Here is a 20,657-nt window from a genome sequence, read left to right as displayed (position 1 = left end):
ATATCACGGATGGTACACCGGATAGGGAAAATGTAGATGAAACCCCTTTTGCTCAGGTGCTGTGCAGCGCTGCACAAAGATCCATATGAGCGGGGCCTGGGTGCTGTGTAATTAGTACACAAAGAGCCAATTACTAGGGTGCTGAATAAACACAAAGATCCATTTTTTGGAGCTGGTTCTCCCGGTGCTGTGATTTATTCAAAGAACCAAATTTTTGTAAGAATTAAGATATGATTTGTCGACATTATAAATACTTTAATATATGTAACGATTTTTGTAACGATCATCCTGCAAAAGGTCTGCTCGTTCTTTTTCCTTTGAGTCGTAAATTCCTGTTGAATTCTCATTAAAATGCGGAATTAAGTACGCTGTGTGATGATGGAGATCCTTGATGACGAATCAGGAATAGTGAATGAGCAAACAAAATAACGAATGCTGCGGCTGGAGCAGTGGAAGCGATTTTTGAATTGTTCAATGATTATTCGATATTGTTATGACTTATTGTCAATAGGTATACTAAGTGGCCATGAGGTAGCCTGTTGCTATGTACAGTTTTATTCTATTGTTGATTATACCACATAGCTGTGGTGATAAAGGAAATGTTCGTTTTAAATAGATGATTATGATAGGACCATGATTATAAAATCATGATGATTATTATGAATGATATCATAGGGTTCAAATGCAGAATGCTGCATGAACTTGGGAAAGAACTTTCAAGCCCTATGGGATAAATTGGGTGTTACAAGCGATGGAGTTTCAAAATTTAGCATGATTGAAGGAATTTCACAGTCCCATTTCAGGACTTTTACGAAATTTATATTGCCAAGAGATTTTGGGTACTATTAAAAGAAAAATGATGAGATATTTTTCCCAAAGAACTTTAATATCTGCCATCCATTTTGGCTGTCTCAAGAATGAAGGATGAGTTGCCTTTAGTGGTTGCAAAGAAAATTTGTGGAGACCAGGCAAAATGGGGAAATATGTCAGATATGACCCTAGGACAGGACGGTGATTCATCAATTAACATGAGGTACGAACCAGAGGTGACGGTCAATGGATGGACCTGTCCTGACATCATTGGGGAAAGGGCTTATGCAAGGAGTCATCCAAAATGATTAATTTGATTTATTGATGAATATTGATGAATTAATTGAAATTGAATAATTGATTGAATTGTTAATTGATTGAATCTAATTGATTGAATTTAATTGAATAAATTTAACTGAATAAATTGAATTGAATATATTGATTGTTTGATTGATGAAAATGCGGTCTCAAGAAAGAAGCTTTGATATCTTTGCGAGATATTAACAATGTGGAGACAACCTGGGAAAATTGAGCAAGGTGGTGAGTTTATATACAGATATATATGTGCGGTTACCATTGTGTGATTTCCCCGTCAACAGAGCGGACACCTGAGGATTCACCCATTTCATACTGACCCTCCAGCTCATCTGCAAATACTGATCTGTGAGATTGGATTGTGCAAAAGCCACGGCTGAGGGAGATTCTCTGGAAATCACCGTGTGAACAGGTGGAGAGACCCTTCCTGGAGGTACGAGTGAAGCTTTAGAGGAACAAACTACAACACATCCAACGCTACTTTGATAAAAGGCAGAATGGGAAATGGAGCCTGCAAGAATACACAAGGACAACCAGAGATTCCACAAAAAGGTACTTGTACACATCATATGTACGACCGTTATGGTGCAGAAGCTATAAGGCAGGTCGAGAATTGGTATTTGTGGACAAAGGGACATGATGAGGAGTTTCCAAGAGATGGTACATTTGAGCGAAGTCGATTGGAAAGATTGGAACAAAGATTGAAAGCCAGGAAGAGACAGAATCTAACGGTAGACTGGCTTGCATTCCATCTTTGGGATGGTGAATCCAGACAACGGGAACAGCAAGAACGGATAACGGATCTAGAACTTAAAATAAAAAGGATACAGGATACAGTGGAGGAGACAAATGCACAACTGCCCTCGAAATTAGGAATGAAAGTGACGGTTGTCCCATCTGATTTCCAGTTGTCTCCCCAAAAAGGACGGTACAGAGAATTTTTTCGTGTTTCAGGAGACAACGAGAGATTGCAGTGGCAACTCAGGGATGTAGAGATGCAGCCCAGCAATACAAATGCACAGGTGCACAGACCAGGAAACGACAGAAACCGGTGTTTCGAGTGTGGAAAGATGGGACATTGGAGAAGAAGATGTCCGTATGTCAACAGGAGGACAAGGTCATGGGGCAAACCAAGATCAAGGGTACCAGTGCGTACCGGTACCTCAGACAATGATTAGGCCTTCATTGCTGCAAATCCCAAATGATGATTGGCCTCAACAGATTCGATTACTGGACAAACAAGAATAACTGTCGATGATTCTTGGGTCTGAAAAGTTTTCGGAGCAAGAATTATTCATTTTTTCTTTTGCTTGTAAGCAAATTAGTAATTAATTGATCACATGCCGAAATTGGATCTTTTATGTTGGGCACACAATTTTAAATTTACAAAGTTGGAACAATTGCTTTGCAAATTTTAAACCAAGGGACAAGGGTCACATGATGATCAGGTGGGAATTTCGGACTATTGTTCCACACGATTGATAAGTCAGTGGTCGACTGACATGTAAATGGGTGTGTAGTCAAATTTGGATAAATTATTGTGGGAACTGAAAGGGTAATTTCAATGTGACATCATAGGGGTTTTCTAAGAATAAACTTTTTGGTCCATTTGTGTATTAGCATTTCTAAAATTGAAGGACAAATTTTATGAAATTGAAATAAAATTGACACCCATCTTGATCTGTAAATAATAGTTCCAACGCAAACAAATACGCATAATGCATGTGTGTGTGTATTTTTTGTGTGTCAATGTTAGTGTTTTTTATTGTTTTGTGTATCAATCTTACAAGATTGTTGACACCGACAGTGTGCCTGTCTGGAAATGGATAGTTTTATGTGGATGGGATTGAATATGCAGAGAATCCGTAAAATAAAATAGAAATAAAATTTGATTATGAACATTATCTCTTTTGTCAAGGGAGATGGAATATAAAGATTTGATGTGCTGGGTTATGAGCAGCCATTAATTAAATAGTAAAATTGTGAGTAATTTGGGGATTCCATTTTTGATAGAATTTATATGAGAATAACAGCTATTTATGGATATGAGCTTCATAAAAAGAAATGAGGGAGTACAAAATTATCCAAATTTGGGAGAGGTCTTACACTGACTTCCCAGAATACTCTGCTCATGGATTTATATATATATATATAAACTTGAATTTTATCAGCATATAAATTGTGCTGCATGTATGGATGTGTATTAGGCATAGATGATATGGGAAAATAGTAAAGAAAATCTTGCTGATTTGAACTATTGTGAGTTTTAAAACGGAATGCATTGTGCATCTTAAACCAAGGGGCAGACATGAACGCGCTGTTACGTTATTTATACTCAGAACGCGCTGTTACGTGTACCTGCAACATATTTGTTAATCTCGCACACCTATATTGGCATACTGGTGTCAGTAGTACTCACTGGGTGCATAGAAATGGATGAGCAACAGTTAAGGGGGTATAAAAAAAAAACACTTACTTGGATATTTTCTACAAAAGTAGGGGTTTCAATAAGTGGTACCATACACATGGGATTCATCAAATTAAGTTTTGGAGTTCAAACAAAGTCACTGGTTAACAGATGGGAATGGATAGTAAATAAATTCTTCGATGCTGGGTAAATGAAGTGAGATATTACAAAGACTTATTAGAGCTATTGTTCTTCCTTGCAGCAGTGGGAGAAAATTTAGATCCAACATAATGAATCTATAAATGAATGTGATAGGGATAATATCCTCAATTTGTACTAATTATTTGATTGTGGGTAAAGGAATTAATTTATCGTAGTGGATTGTTAACAAGCAGCCTGAAATGTCCTGAGAGTGTGCATCCATGTAATCAGAAATCCCAGATTTGTTTTTTACAAACAACATTTTGGTAGAGATCTTATGTGGACGAATACTTGCTTGGTAGATAAAAACGGTACTGCATGTTGGCAGCCACTTCAGTGGCCATTTAGGCCGAACAAATAGGGAAAAACTGTAATTGAATATGTAATTTACAGATGAGTATTTGGGAAGTAAAAAGGGAATTTATTGATTTGGGAGACATTTTTCGAAGGTTTATTAAAGTGTTGCAATATGACATTTGGCAAGGAAAATTATTGGATGGGAAAATTAGATCTGTTTATAAAATGAGTTTGTTGACCCATTGAAGTTAATTCTTTGAATTGTTGTTTAATTAGCATTTTGAGTTCAAATTGGAAATAGTTTGGTAGAGCTTTGGTTAAAACCTTTGGTTGCAGTGTTTTGGAACAAATTGATAAACCGTAGGAGGTTGATAAGAATAGAAACAAATATGGACCTAAAATAGAAAGATTGTTATGATGATATGAATAAATACTGAGATTAAAAGATTAAATCAAGTGATGTTGCAAATGAAACAGTAGAATTAAGATAATGGCATAACGACAATGTTATGAGTTGTGTCAATGACAATATCAGTGAACTCATATCACCACGAGTGACACACTGTTAGGAAAAAGAGGGAAAAGAAAAAGTGGAGAGGAATTATGGTAATAATACATTATGTTTAATTTGTTGGTTTGAAAAAATTGTTGTTGGGAATTAGGTATTCCCGTTTGTGATTGTAATCATATACAATGCTATTCTTAGTTTAGTAATAAAATACATACCTGATTGAATATTATTTGTGTGACGCATATAAATGAATATAACTTTTGTGTTAAGGAAAAACAACAAATTGTTGAATGTGAAACTGTCGGAAGATATACATGATTATGCTGATTTCATGGTAAGATGTACCCTATCTGATCCAGTGTGTGCGGAAAGCAGATTCAGATGTGACTGAGCATAAGGATAAGACGAGATCACATTTTGGAGGGATTGCTAACGGAATTGGGAAGAAGTTCGAGAAAGAAAATTTGTGGCTAAAAAATGAAGTTAATCGTGGCATACACCCTCTTTCTCAAAGAATGATGAAGACATTCTCCCGTGTAACTTGGAGATGAATGCTTACCTTCACCAAGGAAATTTATGTGACCATTTGCCTGGATCACACTGCAACATATGAAAGAAAGGCGATCACTTACTCTTGTTCGAAGGCTTCGAACATTCACCACATCAGAAGTTGCAGGACAACGACATTTTACCTGCTACCTCTGTGAAATGCGGGGACATATGTTATTACTTCACCAACGTCCGGGGAACCAGCATGGAGCTGCAAAAAACGGCTGTGCCCTTGTCACAACAGCTGTGCACGATTCTGCTGGTTGCTCCTGGTAAGGACCATGAATGACCTGAACACCATGGTCCCAACATCATTGTGGATGCATCCGGCATCCCTGTTCCACATCTTGCTGGCCAATCAACATCACACCAATACTTGCTGCCCACTCACAATGAGGGAGGAGGCAAGTCGACTACAACTGGGTGAAGGCCTTGTTCAGGAATTACAGCAAAAAAGTGGCAAGAATGCTACAAGGAGAGCAGGGTCAGTCTATGACTCCGCAATGTTACCACAACAGCGAAATCCTACACGAAGTAGTGCAGGAGTTATGAAGACATTAGGAGAAAATGTTTCATACCAGGATTCAAACACAAGTGATCAGCCCTTCCTTTCAAACAAAGTCAACATTTGTGTGGAGGCAAACGTTTTTTGCCAGATGGTGCAGATGCTTTACAAAACTTGAAAATGAAGTGAAATTGTTGTATCTTGGTGATGGTGAAGTGTTGTTTTGAAAATATATTTGTGATGCAAGTGCAATAGATTGAACGATATGGAAGGAGTCAATGACCAACGAAATGTTTTGTGATTCTTGCAGGATGACGGTGTATGCCCAAGGGAATTTGATTACCAAAGTGATTGATTATTTACTTATACTTGTAATGATGTTTACTTGTAGTGATTGATTGTTTACTTATATTGATGTTTAGATTAATGGTTAATATAAACAAAAACAAAAAGATGAGGGAATTGTGGAAGTGTAACTCAGTGTAACTTATTAATTGGCACTGGTAACTTATTAATTAACACTAGTAACGAAGCAGATACATTTTACATGCAAACTCTGTGAAAGACGAGTTTGTAAATGAGTGTCAGGAATGCGCCCGAACATGATAATCTCTTGTCCACCTGGTCACAGCCCCTGGCTGAAGCACCCCCCTATCGTTTGGTAAACGGAACTCACAACAGGAGGGGAGCGAGCTGATGCCAGGACTTGGTACATGCATGACCTCGGGGCATTAGCGGAGAAAGGATTAACGGTCAGCGGACAGGGGATTAAGTCCAGTTTGTCCATATAAACGAGAGCAAACGTGGAGTCGAGAGGACTTGTCACCAGGACCTCTGCCGGACGGGAGTGGCGGAGGAACATCGGCCGAACGAGAAGGACCATGCGAAAAGAGTTAACCTGGTCCATTGAATTATGCGGTATTATTTGGTAAATGGAATGAAGTGAATAACCAGTTAATAAAGTTGAGACCTTTTGTAAAACCTGTGTCCGGTCATTGGAGTCTTGAGTCTCAGCTACAAATTCTTCCACAAAGCCATTGGAGAAGAGGAAAGATTTCATATCCGAAGCAATGATGGATTCCATGACTTTGCTGATAATTGGGAGCAGGCTGATTGGTCTGTAGTTGCAAGGATCTGTTTTTGCACCTTTTTTGTGTAAAGCGGTAATGTTAGCTGATTTCCAGGATGCTGGCAGATGACCTTGAGCAAAAGATAGGGTGAAAAGAACAAAGAGAGGGTGAGATAGAGCGGCAGAGCAGGATTTTAGGACCCGTGGGCTGATGCCGTCTGGTCCAGTTGCAGAATCAGAGTCGAGGTTTGACAAAAACTCCTCCACCTTGTCAGGAGAGAAGGACACAGAGTCCAGGAGCAGTTGGGTTCGACTGGGAAAGGTGGGAACAGAGAGAGATGGGTTTGGGACTAAGGATTTTGAGGCGAACACAGAGTTGAGGCATTCGGCTTTGTCACGTGCGATGTAAATTGTCGCTGCATGGCAAGCGATTCCTGTCCAAACCTTGGCAAATCTCGTGAACAGCATGCCTCAACGTGTACAGCGTTGCCTCATGCTGTAGTGGATCTGCATCCGGACCTGAACAAAAATCGAATTGGATTGTTCCTGTTGCCTAACCAACTCAGCCACCTTGTTTTTTCATAATCTGTCCACTAACAGCATGCCTCAAGTCGGGTTCGACTGGGAAAGGTGGGAACAGAGAGAGATGGGTTTGGGACTAAGGATTTTGAGGCGAACACAGAGTTGAGGCATTCGGCTTTGTCACATGCGATGTAAATTGTCGCTGCATGGCAAGCGATTCCTGTCCAAACCTTGGCAAATCTCGTGAACAGCATGCCTCAACGTGTACGTGCTCTCCTGAATGCTCGTGGGGGTTACACGAAGTACTGAACTGTAATTTTTCTGTCCGTAATCCCAGTCGTAATTTAACATTTGTTTTTGTTAAAAAAAATTTTGGCTAATGTGCAAAATAAAGAGATACTTCTGTAAAACGCACATAAGTTTAACACAGTACTGTCCATGAATTGAGTTCGATATCAGTTTACATCACTTTCAAGGATCAATTTATTTGTTTCGAAATGTCAAATGTGGTTTTTGTTTCTTTTAAAGGTCACATTAACAAAATCTAGAATAATTTCAACATAATTCCAATGAACTTTTGGTTCTAAGACATCTTGAAAAGTAAGTTCACCCCCACAAAAAAATATTCCATATTAAATACCAAGTCTGTAATTTATGAGCTTTTAATTTATGAATTATTTTATGTATTTATGACCAGCAACACAGAAACAAATCCACCAGCGCAGACTCACTTTCAAATAATCGCCATCAAAACTAGAACAACACTCGGTAGAGCTCGTACTACCACCAGGCTGAACAGTTTTGTATCCCACTAAGAGGCCGAATCTGCATCCGGACCTGAACAAAAATCGAATTGGATTGTTCCTGTTGCCTAACCAACTCAGCCACCTTGTTTTTTCATAATCTGTCCACTACTTTTTGAAATATCATGCTATATATAGTTTTTGGCCCTATCACTGAATGGTGAAGAATCACTTTACTATTTTTAAATATGTTGTATCTGGATCTGGATTTTCACCAAAATCTAATCAAATCTTCCGAGTCACAACCAAACCTGTCCATCAGATTTCGTCCAAACCCATACATAACTTTTTGAGATATCCTATCCTGAGATATCAATCCATATCAGACAAACAAACAGACAAACAAACAGACAAACAAGAAGTACGGCAGGCAGAGCACGATACTTGCAAAATCCACCCCCGCCCCCCAACCCGAAAAAAAGGTCACAATTGATCCAGCAAATTTTCGATTCGATCAATATTAAAATTGACGATCATTAACAGAGCTCAGGTGAATAGGATGAAAAGTGATGATTTTTCAGATGAAAATTGATGATTTTATAAGTTTGACCTAGTTGACCTTTGATCTTTTGACCTCAAAAATAGTTCGTTTCCCTATTTATTGACTCGAGGTGCAAATGCTGTTCAATTTTCCAGCCAATCGGATGAAAATTGACAGTTTTTCAGATGAAGATTTATGATTTTGGAAGTTTTGACCTTGAGTTCACCTTTGACCTTTTGACCTCAAAAATAGTTGGTTTCCCTATTTAGTGACTTAATATACAAATGCTGTTCAATTTTCAAGTCAATCGGATGAAAAATGGCGATTTTAGAAATTTGACCTCCAGATGACCTTTGACCTTTGACCTCAACATCAATAGACTTCTCAATTGTGCGACCTCTACAACTTGGTGAAGTTCCATGAGGATCGGTTTGGAATTGTGACCTGTAAGCCGGTGACAAACAAACAAACAGACAGACAAACAAGCAGACACAATAACGAACACAACCGACCAATATACTTGAAAAATATTTTGCAAGTAACAGACAGACAGAGAGGGGTGAAAACATAACCTCCATTCATCTGTGGTGGCAGAGGTAATCACCATTGATCAATCAAATCCAGGGTATTTCACTTTGTAAGGAGAATAATTTGAAGAAGTATATGGACATTTCTTTTTGGCACAGGAAGTCAGTAATATTTACGTAACTATTACATTTTATACATGTGCACAATATTCATTCTACTAATTGACTTACTTATGAAACAGGTACTTATGAAAAGTTAACTTATACTTATCGACTCAAACACATCTCGTCTGGAAATAAAGTATATAAGTACACAATTATTGCATTATTTTGGCCGGTACTACAATATTATCAATAACCCTATCAAAATTATCACATCTTGCGGTGTTACTAATTAAGGAATTTAATAGGTTTCAAAGGAATTTAATTTTAATTACTTGCTTTTCCAATTCATTTTCACTTCCAAATAGATTTGTGCGTCTGCGTGGAATCTTAAGATGTGAAGATTTCAACAGTTTCACTGATAATAATGAAGTAGTGGCAAAAATGTTGCCATAATAAGAGAGTGCTTTTCCATTTGGAATAAAACATCACTTTGTTCATCAATCTTTATGAGTTATAATGTTTCACTTCTTCTGCAATGTTTTTACTTCATTATAATGTATTATTATTATTTGGTAGCCATATTTAATAAATATTTAGCATGAACAATCAAAATAAATTGGTCAGAGGAAATACTGCACTGCATTTGTTTAACTGCTTGCAGCTGCGGCTTCCCCTGCACAAACACACCACATGCCAGATGGGGTTTCCCAAAACTGATGTAGGGAACGTCTGGCATTCCACAATGGAAGTAGCTACATTGTTGCTTTCAAGTTGAATTAACAATGGGTTATTCGAAGTGCGAATGCAAACATTAATTCAAAGTTTCAAACTAATTTACCATGTTGTGGGAATGCAACAGATAACCGTATATGAAGATATGGTATGATCACTTCATGACACGCAAACATGTAACGGATGCCTTTCTCACCAAGGAGGGTTGAGTATCTTTCCAATTGGAAAGGCACTCATACATGGTATGATCAAATTCAAGTGGATTTGCTAATATATCAGCACAACGGCATTCATCTGCATCTCTTGCCATATTATATTGGCAATGGGATGTCAATCTCTCCGGAAGCATTTTGATAATAAAATCGGAATTCTGAGACACAATGAGCTCTTATTTCACACTTTCCAGACAAAAACTTACCAGATTTCACAAACTACATAATTGATTAAACTGGTGTTGATTCAACGATTTGACTGGGTTCAAACTCAGGACCCTAAGATCCCAAGACAGCCACCTTAACCAGGCCTATATTAATGGCAATACTTATGTATACTTATGTATTGCCATTAATATAGGCCTGGTTAAGGTGGCTGTCTTGGGATCTTAGGACCCTGAGTTTGAACCCAGGCAAACCGTTGAATTAACACCAGGTGGGCTGACTCAGCCCGTCATCCTTCCAAGGTCGACAAAATGAGTATCAGATGACTGGTTATGGAGGGCATTGCATTAGCAGCAGCTGCACCTCCCAGAAAATGATGCAACCAGCAGCCACAGGCTGCACACGAACCATCGCCGCCATTGATATCAGATGTATATTTTCTTAATTCTGAACCGCAACCTCTTTCTAACCGATATTAATTATGACAGCAAGGAAATGTAAGTCAGTACAAAGAGAAACAAGAAAGAACAACCAGAGATTTCAGACCATCGCCAGGACGTGTTTGTGTGGTGCATTCTGTATGGCGTTTCTTAGCTGCTTGTTTCTGTGGTTTATTGATGACGTAGACTCCAATATAGCTGCCAAACCACGTGACCGATGACGTCATCAATTTAATTATCCCATACAATTTTGGTGCAGATCATGCTCAAGAAATTTCAAATGGATCAGATCAAGCATTCTCCTTGTCTAATTATGACGTCATAATGAAGGCACCGATGACATCATCATGAATATATGTTGTTCCCCATGCAGAGTACATGGCAATGAACCATGCTTCAATTTTTTCCATGGAGTGGTTTCAGAGAAGTAGAGTTGCAGAGTTTTTCAGTTTTTTCCAAGATGGCACCTATACCACGTGACCTATGATGTCATAATTATCATTTAAAAATATACAGAGGAGGTACTCCTATCATGAAAATTTCTTGGCAATCGGACCAACGGTTGCAGAGAAAAGCATACTCACATTCTGTGTGGACAAACAGACAAACAGACAAACAGACGGACCCAAATGCAATACCCTCACCTGTGGCGAGGGTAAAAAAAAAGAAAAAGAAAAAAAACGGTTGATTAATGAGGTTTGAACTGACCTGTCAATGGTGAGGGTGATATCGTTGCAGCTTTTTATCTTGTTTTGTGCATCGAGATGGCTCAGGTTTTCAACACTCATCCCGTTGATCATCAAAATGATGTCCCCCCGCGTGAGCTGTGCTTGCTCAGCTTTACTTCCTGGTGTGATCTGAGCAAAGCAGCATAAGTACGACCAAATATAAAATGCATCTCAAACAGAACTCAAAATTGATTCAGGTATTAAGTTCTGGAATCTTGTTTGGGAGCAAAGTTACAGAACCATCAGCAAGACATGTCAAATGTTGATAAGAGAGGATGATACATTGATACATTGTGTCCGAGTGTGACTCATTTCATACATTTTGCTCGAGTCACAACTGTTTCTCGTATTCACAACACTCCATGTTCAACCATGTTGTAGAAAAGATAATGACAGAAAATACAGAAATAATACTGAAAATGGTGAGGAAAAGGGTTTTAAAAGCAAATGCATTATAGATATCGCCCCTTTGGTATGCGGGAAATGAACAATTCCAGAGCAAATTTAACGGTTGATAGTTACCTCCGCCACCGAAGGTGCACAGAGATTGTTTTCATCCATGTCTGTCCGTCTGTCTGTAAGCAGGATATCTCAAAAGAAAACAACAAATGGATGGATTCGGACTAGACATGGTGGACAGGTTGGGTGTGTGACAAAGACGAATTGGTTATATTTTGGTGAAGATCCGGATCCGGATACAAGAACTGTAAAGTGGTTCTTCACCATTGAGAGATTGGGCCAAAAACAATATACAGTATGATGTCTCCAAAAGTTGTGGACGGATTATAACAAAAGTTGGTGGATAATTTGGGTACATGACAAGAACAAGCCGATTACATTGTGGTTGAGGTCTGGATCCGGATCCGGCCTATCAGTGGAATACAAAACATCAACTGCTCAGCCTGGCGGAGGTGTGCGCTCTACCGAGTGCTCTTCTAGTTCTGTTATATTTTCATCAACGTGTTGCTGTTTGAGTTTTCATCCAATTTTCCATGTTAAATTGTCCCTTGTTGTGTTGTTTTGCCAAATTTGTATTACTCAGTCCAACTCCTCGGATAGCCAACGAGCAAAATCTGTCTTGCTTTTGAAGTTGTTTTTCATTCCACCTTCTTTTTCCTATACTTTTTACCTTTCCCGCCTTTACAATGTTATCCTATTTCACCCTCATCGCTTAAAAATTTGTTTTGTTTTTCACTCCAAAACACGATCTCATTCTGCCTTCGGCCTGTAATGACTGTACTTCATTCTTATCTCTCCCTTTTCTCAATATCTCAAAATTGAATCTTCATTGAAGGAAACACTTATTCCTTCTTCCTTTAAAAGCTTTTTCAAACATTCAGAAATGCTTCACATTTCTTATCTCTCCGTCATGAGTACTCCATGCGTTCTTCTACTTCATCACAATATATTCTTCTTCTTCACAACACATATTTTACAAGCCTGTCTGTCACTGAAGTGCTTGGTCCATCAACCCTCCCATAAAACAGCATCACATTCCTATAAGCCTGAAACAATTCCTTCCACCCATCCCATTATCTTATCTCCATATATACAATTTTGGAATCTTGAGAATTCCAGTTTGCAGAGGTTGTCTACTCAGTACTCACGACAATCAAATTCCCTTCATGTTCATTTATGGTGGTTAGCATACCCCCTTCCCCATCTCCCCACATCTCCAACAAGTCTGTGCCCTTCCAACCCCACCCTACTATATGTCCGCCTCTTCAGCATTCCTCCATTTAATGTCCTCCTCACACCACCCTCTCAAAGTTTTCTCCTCACCCAACCGACTCAAAGCTTCCCCCTCATCCCACCTCTCAAAGCTTCCCCCTCATCCCACCTCTCAAAGCTTCCCACTCATCCCACCTCTCAAAGCTTCCCTTCATATCACCACCTCTCAGTTTTCTATCATTCCATACCCTCGCAGCCTCCCCATGGTCCCTCACCCTCCTAATGCCTAATCTGCTGTCCCTCACGGTGTATACCTCAAACATGCGAGGCCTCCATTCCAACCTGACAGATATCTCAATCCAGGCCACTGCTGACAAACCAGACATCATCTGTTTAAAAGATTCTTTCCTCCCCCATGACATCCCTGACTCATTAGTCTCTCTCCCATGTTATTTCCTCCAATGGTGGTTCATATGCAGCCTGTAGCTGCTTGGCTTCATGTTAACCTGGGGGTGCGGCTATGCCGTGATGCAATGCTCCCCACCCCCCATTACCAATCATCCGGTGCTCACTTTGCTGACCTCGGAAAGATGACGGGCTGAGTCAAACCATCTGGTGTTAATTCAACAGCAAGTCAGGGGCTTGAACTCAGGACCCTAAAATTTCAAGCTAGTCACCTTAACCGTTAAGCCAATACCAGGCTTTCCTCCCATGATTGGATACGTATGAACCGGCCCTGGTGGCGGAGTTGCACTTTACATTAAAAACGCAATTTATCACCGTCCGTGCACTGATCTTACACCTCCCAACCCCCAGGAGTACCTTTGGCTGCAACTTCCCCTCCACTCACACCTTTTATTTGTCTGTGTGTTGTACCATTCTCCAAAGAGTGATGACTTCACCTACATCTCTCTCAGACAACATGGACCAACGTTTAACCAATAATCCCAACTCTCTCTTCCTCATATGTCGTGATGGCGAGTCTGGGATTTCATTCTGGCAGATTGGCAGGGACTCCACAAAGCCATCTCAGTTCAGGACTGGCTCCCATCTCTTGCACATCCTCTTTCTGCTCGTTTAATCATTTTCCTGAGGTCATGTTACATCTTCTTGGAAATCTGCCAACCTCAGCAAATTATATGTATATTCGCAAAAATATGCAACCACTGATCCCTTTATCTGCAGACCGATGAGCTTACTTCCAATCATAAAAAGGTCATGAAATCCATCATCACAGTTGATGTGAAATCCTTCCTTTTCTCCAACATCCTCATCTCAGATCACCAATTTGGTTTCAGACCAGGTCACACTACCTTGGACATGCTGCTGCGACTCTACAAAGAATGGATGGAGGCCCTTACTGTAAGGCATGAAGTCAGGGTCATCTTTCTTGGCATATCTTGTCCTTTAAACACAGTCTGGCATCCTGCCTTACTCTCCAAACTCTCTGCCTATGGCATCCAAGGCCAACTCCACACATGGCTAAGTGTCCACGGCATTGTTTTGTCCCCATTATTATTGTTAATCTTCATCAACAATCTCTCTGACTTTTTGTTTTGGAAATCCTCTTTATTTTCTGATGACTCCACTCTCTGATGTGACATCCCTCATCCTTTGCTAGGCAGGCAGCAGCATCTTCCCTCTCTTTTGAAGGGAAGAAACAAAATCAAACCACGAGCCATCATCCGTCGTACAAAGCCACCAGTCATCATCTGTCGTACAAAGTCCTTCCTTGGCACACTTGAACTCCTATCCACCGACAAAGCCTTCATCCACAGCTTGATGGAGTACTGCTCTCCCCTCTGGGCTGGTGTACCTGCATCACACCTTGTTCAGCTTGATGCCATGGAAACCAAGGCCTTCAGGATCATTGGAATCTCCCACTAAGAAGCTAAGTCTTTGGGCCTTATCACTTTCTCATCGCAGGCCGGTTTCTGGTCTGTCTTCTACCGCTTCCTTTCTGGTTGTACATCCTCTGCTCTTTCCAAGCTTTGTCCCACAGCCCCAACCACGACATTTCCGCAGGGTGCATCGCATGCAGTCCACCATCAACCCCCTTCTGGTGAAATTCCTAAAATCAAGAATCGCTGCTCAGCACCACTCATTTGTTCCTCTTTTTCCCACCTGTGGAATCAATTTCCACATTCTCTTTCATCTCATTCTTCCCACCAAGTCTTCAATACAGTTGTTCACACCATCTCAGATCATCCCCCGTCCAAAACCATGATTTTCTAACTCCATTACCCACCCCCTCACACCTCCAAGCCCACGTCATTCCAAATTTCCATTTTTGCTTCGTGAGAGTTTGCTTCTGTTTCCATCTTGTCCACCCCATGCATCTTCCCCTTCCCTCTTTCATTCACATATCCCTAATTTGTCCAAGTCTTGCTCTATTTTGTCCTTCGACCCTGCTGTTGATGTTTCCCCCATCTTTCTACTGTTCCTTTTGTTCTGTTGGATCCTGATCCATTCAGTGGACTTGCTCTTTCATGAGCCTTGACCTTGTAAATACAACAAAAAAAAAAAAAATCTAAAATGCAAGTATTCTGAAAACTATAATCATGACATATGGTAAACTATAATATATACTTCATGGTAAAATCTTAAACTATAATCATGATCATGGTAAAAATCATGGTAAAACCATGGTTCATGGTAAATGGTAAAATCCTGGTAAATGGTAAAATCATGGTAAATCATGGTAAAAAGAATCATGGTAAAATTATAATCATGATCAAGCATGTGCTCTTGTTGAACGGCAATTAAACCTAACCTTTCTTTTTAATCAAGACTAGTTCACCTCAAATTGAGTTTTTTGTCCTTCAACACTTCAAGGTCACATTTCAAGTCGAATGGAAAAGATAGTTTCTCAATGTAACCAATGACATTAAACATGATAATAATAGTGGCAATAATGATGAGTCAGACATGATGTCAGGGCCGTCTGACAACAACAGGTTAAGATGATAATAATAGTGACATCAGGTAACCCCCTCTCCACCCTCGGCGACTTCCCCTGACTGTGTAAACAGGGTTTCAACGGAATGGGGAGTGGATGCACAAAATAGGTTGAAGATAGTAAATTTACTTTGTAAATGTGTATATTTAAGTTAAAGGGAAGGATTAAGATAATGACTTAAGTGAATGGCAGTTAAAATTTGGATTTCACACTGATGCGATGAAGCAGGTTATGATGCCCTCTGTTCGTGTTTCACATTCTTTGTGCCTTATATTTCCTAAATGTGAGATTTGTTTGGGTTCAAAATCATGTTTCAATATGTCGAACAGTTTGTGATCTTTCCCAATAACTGCAGTGCTGAAACTGCAGCTACAACAAAATATATCTCAGTAAGTTGTGGAAAAAAAAAAAAAAAAAGTTGATGTGGACCATGATGAAGATTACTCCCAAAATGGAGAGATCTGAAGAAGGGAATGAACTAAAGTGCCATGCGTCCAAGTCAACTGAGAAATATCTGTAAATACAGCTCGTTTATGCATGTGTCATGTCTATATATATGTATGTGTATATATATATATATACATACATATATATATATATATATAATTATATATATATATACAGACTTGGCATTTAATATGGAATATTTTTTTTGTGGGGGTGAACTTACTTTTCAAGATGTCTTAGAACCAAAGTTCATTGGAATTATGTTGAAATTGTTCTAGATTTTGTTAATGTGACCTTTAATAGAAACAAAAACCACATTTGACATTTCAAAACAAATAAATTGATCCTTGAAATTGATGTAAACCGATATCGAACTCAATTCATGGACAGTACTGGGTTAAACTTCTGTACGTTTTCCAGAAGTATCTCTTTATTTTGCACATTAGCCAAAAAATTTCTTTAACAAAAACAAAAGTTAAATTACGACTGGGATTACAGACAGTAAAATTACAGTTCAGTACTTCGTGTAACCCCCACGAGCATTCAGGAGAGCACGTACACGTTGAGGCATGCTGTTCGCGAGATTTGCCAAGGTTTGGACAGGAATCGCTTGCCATGCAATGACAATAGGCTGCTGCAATTCATGCACAGAGGTCGGCTGCTGGTCCAAGTGGTCTATTTGACGCGTTAATTCTGCACACAAGTTCTCTATCGGATTCATATGCGGGGACTTGGCAGGCCACTCCATATGCTCTACACCACGGTCAGCAAGAAAGTGTTGGATCATGCGAGCACGATGAGGCCATGCATTGTCATCTTGGAAGACAAAGTTTCCTCGAAAGGCTGCACGAGCAAATGGAAGCAATGCATCTTCCAGAATGGCCCTGTACTTGAACTGGTTCAGGTTTCCATTCAGAACAACCAGGTCAGTTTTGCCGCCTGCATGAAAAGCAGCCCAAACGGTCACCCCACCACCTCCAGCTTGGACTCTTGGCACTACACAATCTTTGTTGTAGGCTTCATGCGCTTGTCTGCGCACTCGGACGCGGCCATCTTGACGATAGGCCAGAAATCTAGACTCGTCACTGAAGATCACGTGATTCCAGTGTCCTGGCTGCCATTTGACGGTGCTCTCTGGCCCACTGCAATCGGCGCTGGCGGTGTTGTCTGATCAGGCGTGGCTTTCTCAGGGGACGCCTGGCACGATAGCCTGCTTGAACCAGTCGTTGGTTGAATAGCCTTCTGGATACAGGCACATTTGCCAGTTGCTGCCACTCAGCCCCAAGCCGATTAGCTGACTTGGTACGGCCATTGCGGACTAACCGGTGCAGCTGGCGATCATCCCTCCTTGTGGTTCTGCGGGAACGTCCTGGCCTCGGTATTGGAGTAGGGACACCCCTCTGAGCATTTCGTTTCAGGATCTTTGACACCTGACCTTGAGTGATGCCATACTGCCGAGCAATAGCATGCTGTTTCATGCCGTAATTTCGTAAACCCACCACTCCATGACAAACAGCATTGTCGAGTTGACGGACCATCTCCAGAGGAAGCGGCGATAACCTTTGGAGATGTGCAGCAGTTGTTTTCCACTAATACAGAACGCAACAACCCTTGTATACCCGACTGTGAAGCCAATCATCAAATGCACCTGTCCGTACATTTTGCCACGCCACCTGTGATATAATCCTGTTGTTGACTTCTTGCTGCGACAGACAATCAGTGACATGGTTCTTTCAACAAATAAATCACCAAAGTGTAAAAGAAACTCACTAGATTGATATACTGAGTTAAGAAAGTAAACCCAAGTCAAGAAAGAAAAAAAATTCCATATTAAATGCCAAGTCTGTATATACATACAAGAGGTGCTGAGATCGAGAGAGAGAGAGAGGAGAGAGGAGAGTGGGGAAGGAGATCGATGGGGTGTTTGTCAAAAAGGGCTAAGTGGTAAGAGGTGTAAAGAGGAGGAGGAGGTGGAAGGCAAGAAGTCTGTCAAATGCTTGTGATTGGCAGGTGGTGGCAGACCCAAAGCCACAATTGGTATGCCTGGAGGAGATCTGTGTGACAGGGTTGTGGTCTGACATTGTCATCTGGTGAAATGCAACAAGACAGGTCATCTTAGGGGAATTGTCTGTACCTTGGGAAGAGAACATTGAGGAGGTGCACGAGAGGAAGAGAGGAAAGTACAGTGAGCTGGAGGCAGTGTGTCGGGAGAAGGGTTGGCAAGTTTCTTGTCAGCTGTTTGAGGTGGGGTGTAGAGGATATATTGGCAATTCATTTTCCGCATTTCTTGCTCGGCTTGGAGTGTGTGGGACAGAAAGAAGGAGGATGTGTGACAGAGTGGCCCAGGTTGCCTTGAAAGGCTCACTTTGGATTTGGAGGAAGTTTATGGAGGCACGTCGAACGGTGTCGGTTGAGGTTATGGGTGGTGGTTCATTTCAGCCTAAAGTGGTAGTGACTGAGTGTGGAAGAGAAATGGAGATGTGTGAATGGTGGGTTGAGGTGTGTGTGTGTGTGTGTGTGTGTGTGTGTGTGTGTGTGTGTGTGTGTGTGTGTGTGTCTGATCTGGTGTGTGTTTTATTGGTGAGTGGTGGAGGTTATAAAGGTGGGTGTTTGAGTGCTCCACCATGTTTACTTTTTTGGTGCTGTGGATTCTGGGAGTTGAGGCTGTTTTGTTGTTATAGTCTGTGTTCTCACTGGACTTGTACTGGACTTGCACCTGGTACGCATCCAGGTGCAGTTGCTGCATGTGGAGGTGTATGTGCCACTGCTGGCTCACCTTAGCTGACCGCATCGAGGTTGAAGGGCCGAAACAGGATGATACTGAGGACCTCGACTGAGGACCCGGTCACAGTGAGGCACACTTGTGACCAGGTGTGTTTTGAAATGATTATACATATATATATATATATATACGGTAAAGTCTTGCTACATATGCAAATCATTCATTGAACAGTCATTGTTACTTGTTATATATAATATATATAGAAATCAATGTCATTTCTCATTCATTGAAAATGAAATCAATCATTTCTATATATATATAGGAGAACATTGAGGAGGTGAGGCTTCCATATTAATTCCATATTAATCTGAAGGATTATATATATCCTTCAGATAGATATAATCTATATATATATATATAGAAAAACACACAAAATTTATATATAACAAGTAACAATGACTGTTCAATGAATGATTTGCATATGTAGCAAGACTTTACCGTATATATATATATACCAAACTATATACCAAATACCAAACTATATATATATATATATATATATATATATATATATATAGATAGATAGATAGATAGATAGATAGATAGATAGATAGATAGATAGATAGATAGATAGATAGATATATATATATATATATATAGATAGATAGATAGATAGATATATATATATATATATATATATATATATATATATATATAGATAGATAGATAGATAGATGGATATATATATATATATATATATATATATATAGATAGATAGATAGATAGATAGATAGATAGATAGATAGATAGATAGATATATATATATATATATATAGATAGATAGATAGATAGATAGATATATATATATATATATATATATATATATATATATAGATAGATAGATAGATAGATATATATATATATATATATATATATATATATATATATATATATATATATATAGATAGATAGATAGATAGATGGATATATATATATATATATATATATATATATATATATAGATAGATAGATAGATAGATAGATAGATGGATAGATATATATATATATATATATATATATATATATATATATATATATATATATATAGATAGATAGATAGATAGATGGATAGATATATATATATATATATATATATATATATATATAGATAGATAGATAGATAGATGGATAGATATATATATATATATATATATATATATATATATATACACAGTATATATATATATATATATATATATATATATATATATAAAATATGAATAGGCCTATATGTTTCTTTGCTGGTGAATAATTAATGGGCTATTGTGACAACTGTTCATCTTGCGGTATTACTGATAAGCTATAAAGTTATATAGGATGTTTTGCGGCCAAATACTAGATAAAGTATAAATGAATGTAAAAGAATGTGAGCAAATAAACCAAAATTGGTTATCAGACATTGACTGTATCAAAAACAAA

General features: G+C 39.1%; 1 protein-coding gene across 1 annotated transcript in view; it reads right to left on the bottom strand.

The window, feature by feature from the left end:
• The window catches only part of LOC137425303 (PDZ and LIM domain protein 3), a gene marked incomplete at its 5' end in the record, with an annotated part of 119,052 nt that extends 107,544 nt beyond the window's left edge, over positions 1–11,508 (bottom strand). Inside the window, 1 exon segment of the mRNA XM_078776521.1 lies at positions 11,360–11,508. Within this exon segment, the coding sequence (XP_078632647.1) occupies positions 11,360–11,508 (149 nt within the window).
• Between the last annotated feature and the right edge of the window lie 9,149 nt (positions 11,509–20,657).

The sequence above is a fragment of the Myxine glutinosa genome, chromosome 4 (genome assembly GCF_964187855.1).
Source record: "Myxine glutinosa chromosome 4, kmMyxGlut1.1, whole genome shotgun sequence".
In the NCBI taxonomy this organism is placed as follows: Eukaryota; Metazoa; Chordata; class Myxini; order Myxiniformes; family Myxinidae; genus Myxine; species Myxine glutinosa.
This window is presented reverse-complemented; position numbering and strand designations above follow the sequence as displayed.